This window comes from Arachis duranensis, chromosome 9 (assembly GCF_000817695.3).
Source record: "Arachis duranensis cultivar V14167 chromosome 9, aradu.V14167.gnm2.J7QH, whole genome shotgun sequence".
Lineage (NCBI taxonomy): Eukaryota > Viridiplantae > Streptophyta > Magnoliopsida > Fabales > Fabaceae > Arachis > Arachis duranensis.
Window position 1 is genome coordinate 92,322,325 of NC_029780.3, and position 8,380 is coordinate 92,330,704.

Genomic DNA, 8,380 nt, shown 5'->3' on the forward strand with positions numbered 1-8,380 from the left:
TTCCTCTTGTCAGTCCGCTATCTATCTCCTCTGGTCACAATAACATCCTCGATCATCCTCGACCTCCTTACCGGCACAACTCCATTGTCTTCCCGTCGACGTAGGAGCAACCAGTCTTCTTGTCTTCAAAACTCTTATGTCGTCGTTTCAAAGTCACCAGTCCGAAGACGTCATTCTCCATCGCTAGCGTCTCTGCTTGTTGGGAGAGAGAAGATAAAAAAAGTGCTTTAGGTCGGCGGGTTGGAATGGAAATATGGGATACAGGTAGGTTTTCTGGAATTAGCATATTATCAATACTATATAATACTAAAAAAAGAAGTGCACCGTGCGTATATAATGTTATCAATACTATATAAACCATATTTGTATTTATTACATTGTGCGAATATAATATTTAATTAACATACATAATATTTCGTTAATACATATATAATATAAAGTGATTTATAAATTATCGTTAATTCATATATAATATAAAGTTAAATTTAATAAATTCAATTAGAATAAACAATAAATTATTTATTTTATTTTAGACTTTACAAATGAATAAACTAATTAACTAATATAACGAATTACAGCTAATGTAGTATAATTGATTAAGTAATATAAATTATAATAAATTACATTGATATTTAAATATCTAATCAAATTAATTAGCTGCTATAATTAAGTCATTGTAATAAATTGTATTGAATGAATTAAAATAATTAAATTGAAAAACACTCTTGAGAACATAGTTATCAAAATCAAACCAGCAATCGATCCGGTGAAGTTACTAGGTCACTGAGTTAGTGGTTCAACCGATAGGTTCATAATTGAACCGTTTAACCCAGTAATAATTAAATAAATATATAAAATTATAATACAATATTATTGAAAAATAAAAATTATTGTTTAATATTTTATATTATTTAAATTTAAATAAATTATATATAAATTTCATTAACTCATTACTTTAATGTGATATATATAAATTATTAGCCTTTAATTTAATGGTTTGAAAAAATAAAAAAAAGTTACATATAGATAAAATCAAAAATAAAAATAATTTGTTGATAAAAAGTAAGAAACAATCAAAAATTTTTTTAAAAAATAAACATATATAAGTTGAATTACATGAGTAAACATGTGAGGTTAAATTATTCTAATGAAACATGAACTAATATAAGGTTGTAAATGTGAGCACTTATATAAACTTGAATATTATATATAATATTATTAACCTGCCATATGATAAGAATGTATGTGGTCTAGTGGTAAGATACCTATACTTTTACATAGGCTCTCAAGTTCGAATCCCATGAGCAGCGTTTTTGTGAATTATTGTGGAGGCCGTCTTCTACTGTGGTTCAGCATCCGACAGGTGTTCCGTGGAGGCGCGCAAGTAAACCGTCCGGTTTTCAACGATTTGACCACCGTTGACCGGATTGCTTGCTGAAACGGTCTAATAAATAAACCGAATTAGATAGTTAACTTCATCGAGTACAAAACTTTAATTTTTATATAATAAAATAGATATATAGTGATTGATTTAAGTGGTTGATTTTGATGTATATGTAAATAATTACTATTATGTTAATTACAACAATTATATTTTTAATAATTTTGTTAGGTGTATAATAAATTTAACTACTAAAATTAGTTACTAGTATAAAATATATGTTAGAATAAAATATACATTAAAAATGAGTTAAATAATGTATGTATTCATAAACAAATATATAATGGTTAATTTTACTGATTGATTTTAATACACAAATATATAGTGATTAATTTTAGTAGTTGATTTTGATGTATATCTAATATTTTTTATTTTTAATTACTATTTGTTTATGGTATAATTAAACTCATACATTTATGACAAAAGAAAGCAAAAAACCTAAAAGAGATTATTAAGCTAGGATTTGTCCAAATAATTGATTAATTGAGTTTTTTATATATGAGCAAAAAGGAAAATGAAGGGTGGGCATAGAATAGGCGTGGCCAAAGAAGAGTCCATAAGAGAGGAAGCGAAAATCACACTATAATCTCACAACAAAGGGATCGAAAAGAAGAAACCCACCCAACAACGACAATTGAACAATCAGAATCACTTCCAATTCATCGGTCTCCGCCAGATCCCACCGCCAACGCCTCCAGGTACGTACGCCACCTTCTTCCATTTACTCATTTCTCACCGCTCATAACGCACCCGTTTCGTTACTTCCAATGTGCCCTACTCTCTCCCTTTAAGGGTTTCTGGGATTTATCCCAAATGTGCTCTTTTTCACTGGGATTCACACAACTTGTGTTCTCGCACTTAAATTTTCTCTCTGTTAGATTAGATATCTGTTTTGGAACCTCGATTGATTTCAAAGTTTTTTTTCTTTTTTAATTGCACCTTTGTAGCTTCAGTTTTCCATTTCTGGCTATAATTTGGTTGTACTGAGCTTGTGTTTGTGTATGTTAATTGTTGTTTTGTAGATAAACTTGACTTATTCACCCAAATATTGGGAGTTAGGGACCTATTTATTTGGTTATTAAGGCATGGTCTTGCTAATGATTAGTAAATTCCAAATTGGGTCTGACTGCTACTAATTCGTGGTTTTATATTATCTGTATGTTGGTTAAGGGCCCAAATATTTTTATTAGCGATCTTGCATTTGATGAAACTGGTCAAAAGGAAATTTGGTTAGGATAGTTAAATTGAAATCTGTTTGGTTTGCAAAACTTGTTTCTGTCAGGCAACCATGAGAGGAATTCTTTCTCTGAAGAGGGCAGCTTTGGCTTCCCGTCATAGCGAGAAGTTGGGTGTCAGTTTCAGATTGCTTAGCACTCAGGCTGCATCAAATGCTAGCACACCACAGCCTCCTCCACCACCTCCACCTCCAGAGAAAACCCATTTTGGTGGACTCAAGGATGAGGACAGGATTTTTACCAACTTATATGGGTTGCACGATCCTTTTCTTAAAGGTGCTATGAAGCGGGGTGACTGGTATCGCACCAAAGACCTGGTACTTAAGGGCACTGATTGGATTGTGAATGAAATGAAGAAGTCTGGCCTCCGTGGACGTGGTGGTGCTGGTTTTCCTTCTGGACTAAAATGGTCATTCATGCCAAAAACATCTGATGGACGCCCTTCCTATCTTGTTGTCAATGCTGATGAAAGTGAACCTGGGACTTGCAAAGACAGGGAAATTATGAGGCACGACCCACATAAGTTGCTAGAGGGTTGCTTGATTGCTGGAGTGGGAATGAGGGCTAGTGCTGCTTACATTTATATTCGGGGTGAATATGTGAATGAACGTATAAATCTTGAAAAGGCTAGGAAAGAGGCTTATGCAGCTGGTTTGTTGGGTAAGAATGCTTGCGGCTCAGGCTATGACTTTGATGTTCATATACACTATGGCGCTGGTGCTTATATTTGTGGTGAGGAAACTGCCCTCTTGGAGAGCCTTGAAGGAAAACAAGGTAAACCAAGATTGAAGCCGCCTTTCCCAGCCAATGCAGGATTGTATGGCTGTCCCACAACCGTGACAAATGTGGAAACTGTGGCTGTTTCTCCAACCATCCTTAGGCGTGGGCCAGAATGGTTTGCCAGTTTTGGTAGGAAGAACAACTCCGGGACGAAATTGTTTTGTGTGTCTGGACATGTGAACAAACCTTGCACTGTTGAAGAAGAAATGAGTATACCACTGAAGGAGTTAATAGAGAGACACTGTGGAGGTGTTAGAGGAGGATGGGATAATTTACTTGCAGTAATTCCTGGAGGATCATCTGTTCCCTTGATTCCAAAGAATATCTGTGATGATGTGTTGATGGATTACGATGCATTGAAGGCTGTCCAGACTGGATTGGGAACTGCCGCTGTGATTGTGATGGATAAATCAACTGATGTTGTGGATGCCATTGCGAGGCTTTCTTACTTCTACAAGCATGAGAGCTGTGGGCAGTGTACACCATGCAGGGAGGGAACAGGATGGCTTTGGATGATCATGGAAAGAATGAAAGTTGGGAATGCAAAGCTAGAAGAAATTGATATGCTTCAGGAGGTGACTAAGCAAATTGAAGGACACACCATCTGTGCATTGGGTGATGCCGCTGCATGGCCAGTGCAGGGTCTTATCAGGCATTTTAGGCCAGAACTTGAGAAGAGGATTAGGGAGCGAGCAGAAAGGGAGTTGCTGCAAGCTACTGGTTAGGCATATGTTAAGGTTGTTGCTTAAATCTTATTTTATCACCTATTTTTAGTTTCTTTGAAGGAAATGTATTTTCTCCTTTACTAGTTATAATTCTAAAGGTCTAGGATTGAAAACAAGAGAAAAACACAAGGGTGAAGGGTTAGGTGTTAAAACATAAAATTAGGGGTAAAATTTCATGGATGAGCTTTATGTCTTAAATTGTGGGGTTAGACACAAATAGTTCCCGTAACTGGTTAACCATGGTATTTAAGTCTTCTGTTTGTTGTTCCTCTGTATGGAAAGTAATTAGATGAAAGCAAATGCTTGTCAATCTACGGGTTTTCTTTTTCCTTAAATTCCCATTCTATGGTTTCATAATAACACTGCCTATTAATATCATACAGAACTCAAATGCACCCATTTTTATACATGGATCATATTTTCTTTGATTTCAAGGCTTGGATTTCTCATGAGTTGCATGTTGAATGGAAATATCTTTGTTATTTTCTATGGTTAATCTGTTTATCTTTTATTTGCTTAACATTCACTTCTCACCAAAGTGTCCAATAGCCAGTTAGTTGTGGAATGTGGGCTATATCATGATTTCATTCATTTGTTTTTTCTTGCTTTCTACTTTATTTTTTTTTCCCTTTTTTGGTTATCTTGGATTTCTGTAATTCGCTCTGCTAGTGTTTGTAAAAAATTTTCATGTTATACTATAGGAAAACTTTCAAGTGTACCGGTACACTGGTGTTTCAGTAAATTTTAACCGGTGATCTTAATTCTAAAAAAAAATATATAATATATATAATTAAGATCAACGGTTAAAATTTACTGAAACCCCAGTGTACCGATATACTTGAAAGCTTTCCTATACTATAATACTGACATTGGTGAAAGAGTTTCAGCCATGCTAAGGAACATTTTTTATTATGATGCGCCTATAATGTGTATTTGTGTTTATGTTGACGAATTTTCCTTGTAATATCTGTAGGTAAACAATGCTGGTAGATAGCAAAAATTGAAATAAGGCTGTGCGTTTTGATTCGGAAATATAGAGCAGCTCAAGTCCTCTGGTTTCATCAACTTTCGTTTACTTTAATGCTGTGGCAGACTTGTTCTTGTGCCAGAAAAGAAAAATGTCTGAGCAAGTATAAAATTTGTTTCCTGAACTTGTGTTGTCATTTGGCACATTTTTATGTAATTTTTTTCAAATAATATATATACACTGTTGTTGACTTTGTTAAGCATTTCATGATCATGTTTATTGTTTATCAATGAGTGATGAGCGATATCTTCAGCAAAATCACCATGCTAAGGTTTTTCTGGGATTTAAATTGTTCCTGTCATTAAACATTTTTTGATTTGTGTTGATTAATGTTTATATGGAATAAAACTTGATGATAGGAGATTAATAATTTTGAGCTAGACTTCTTTTTTTTGGGCTTAAATATCATTAATTTATTATCATTCGGTTGCCTTTGCATTAGGAAAGAGATATAGATTTTGAATTTCTTTTTTCCGCTCAAGTATAGATTTTGAAGTTGAAAAAAAAAAAAAAAGAAGAGAGAGGTTGGTTGCCTGATTGGTAAAGAAATGCCAAACAAAAGATTTAAAAAACAGAAACAAAAATGTGAATATTATGTGTAAATCTATAGTATAATTTAAAGGCTTTTGGTGATAATTAATACTGAAATTCTTATCTAAACATGATAATGAATTGATGCTAAGCTTTACGGGTAGAGTTTATAACAATTACAGGTATGACATTGTAAAATTCCTGAAATTGATCATGAAGGAAAATTAAACCAAGAGTGCTTCTATGGAGTCATGTCATTTCCATAGTTGCGATCACTTTAATATCCTCTTTCACTGAGTTTGTATCCTTGAAAATGGTTTTCATATGTCAAATCACTTTCAACAATGTTAGGAATTGTCATAGGGCCTTTTGCTGCAAGATTTGCAGTCTTGGCTTTTAACTTAACCTTATTATTTTCTTGTGTTTTAAGTTTAAAGCAGTGGTACAGGGTTGATTCTTGCTCTATCGTTCCCTTCCATTCTAAGCAGTATTGAATTATTGATGTATGACTCCTTGAATAAGTTAACAACCGAATTCTCTCTTACTTTTCATACAATAATTAATAATTACTCTTTCCTTTTTTATACGGATCAAATTTGTGTTTCTAATTTTAAATTATGAATTTAGTCTTTCTATCAATATTCTAGTTAATAACGTCAACAAAAAGCTTAGTTAAAACATTAACTACACTTGACATGTCATTAGATAAGCATATATAGCAGGAAAAGTGTTTCAATTAGACATTTAGACCAATTTGATCATGGGTTGAAAATAGAGAATGTGTTTGGTTGTTATTTCTATTTAACAATTAACTAACAATATTTTGTCCTATTAAATTTGAATATTAGGATAATTTACAATTAGAAAAATCAAATGTTAGTCTTTTTTGTTAGAATATAAATTAATTATATAATTATTGCATCTAAATTCTCAATTTTAGTAAAAAAGAAATGTTAAAGGATTATTAAAATTGTTTTTGACCACCAATTAACCATCAACATTTAAAAGTACAGGCTTGCTACACATACAAGCTTTTTTGGCTTATAAGTTGGGCCAAACCCAACAAAAACTACTTTCACCAACTCGAGCGTGATAACGCGCGCGTCACTCAACCGTTTCCAAAGCGCGCTCTCACACATCTTTATGAAAGACGCTTCTTCTTCTTCCTCGATCAAAACCACAACCGTCAAGATTCAAACCACGTTCGAAATCTCTTAACAAGTTGTGAAAATCGTCGCCAACACTAGAGGAAATCAACAAAAAAACTTCAAAATCTCTATAAAAAAACACCCAAAAAAAAGAAGAAAGATTATTCAAGGTACTATTTCACTAATCTTGGAGGTTTTTCATTTTTCTCTTTCTGATTTCGAGTGCAAAACACTATATCACCATATTTTGCAATTATTAAGTAGATTCATTATGTGTTCTTGGTTTAAAGTAGATATTACTATACTCATCAAACTGTTCAAGTCGGTGATGATTGTTGGTTGTTGTTTAAACTGTTTTACGTACTCTTTCGTGAATGGTTTAACATATTCTTTCATCTATTTTTGTGAATGTTTGCATGTTTGTAAGTGAGTTTGTATAAATATAAATTTTCGACTGTATTTCAAGTAAACTCATATATGAGTGTATATGACTGGAATTTGGATGTATATCAATCGAATTCGAGTGCCACTGGTGCGTCTAGTGTCATTTTATGCATGTTTGGTTAACTTAAATATCATTTTGAACTCATAAAGGTGTATGTGACTGGTATTTGAGTATATATCACGCGTATTCGAGTGTAACTGGTGCTGTTGTGCTTGTGCTTGCGCTTGTAGTGTCATTGATGTATGTTTTGTTGACTTGAATATCATTTTGAACTCATATATTTCCATGCAATCCAAAAAATAATAAAGGTGTATGCGACTGGTGTTTGGGTGTATGTAGCTGGTATTTGAATATATGTGGCTGGTATTTGGGTGTATATCAATCGGATTCGAGTGTAACCAATGAGGTTATTATCTATTAACAATAGTTTTTATTCCTTATAGTAAAAATGGCAAGCAAGAACCCAATAGGCAAAAAATACAATACACACACGCACACACGCACACATGCACACACGGCAAAAAATGCAATGTAAGCATTATCTTAGACCAACTCAATTTTTTCTAGTATAAATATACATGAGCGAAGCGAAGAAGGCCATCGTCCAGAAATTAGGATTTGAGGGTTTGATGCACATCCCTCCGATGAATGTGCCACATAAACTCTTGAAGGAGTTGGCACATTCCTTTAATTTGTCAAAAAGAAAATTGGACACCCGACATGGTACATTGAGAATTAAACCCAAAAAAATAGGAGCTGCCCTTGGCCTGAATGCATCAGGTAACTGATTATAGAAAACCTTTATACTTGAATTCTTTGTAATCTATTCTTTGTAATGTATTCTTCTGATCTCATGTAATCAAAAAATAAATTGAGTTGTATATGGCTGGTATTTGGGTGTATTTCAAGAGATTTGGAGTGTAATTGGTGATCTTTTTGCTGTTTCTATAGGGGACCTATTTTCCGAAAAAGTTAGTTTTAAAGGGCTATCTGAGGAGAATAAAGAAATTTATAGAAGGTTCCAGGGAAAAACATTGAAGAATCTGAC

The 8,380-nt window shown here is 33.4% G+C and overlaps 1 protein-coding gene across 1 annotated transcript; it reads left to right on the forward strand.

The window, feature by feature from the left end:
- The first annotated feature begins 1,963 nt into the window (after window positions 1-1,963).
- On the forward strand, window positions 1,964-5,410 carry LOC107466206 (NADH dehydrogenase [ubiquinone] flavoprotein 1, mitochondrial). Its single transcript, XM_016085194.3, has 3 exons — window positions 1,964-2,139; window positions 2,724-4,193; window positions 5,155-5,410. The coding sequence occupies exon 2, from the start codon at window positions 2,730-2,732 to the stop codon at window positions 4,179-4,181; it is 1,452 nt and encodes a 483-aa protein (XP_015940680.1). The 5' UTR covers window positions 1,964-2,139; window positions 2,724-2,729; the 3' UTR covers window positions 4,182-4,193; window positions 5,155-5,410.
- Window positions 5,411-8,380: the final 2,970 nt, after the last annotated feature.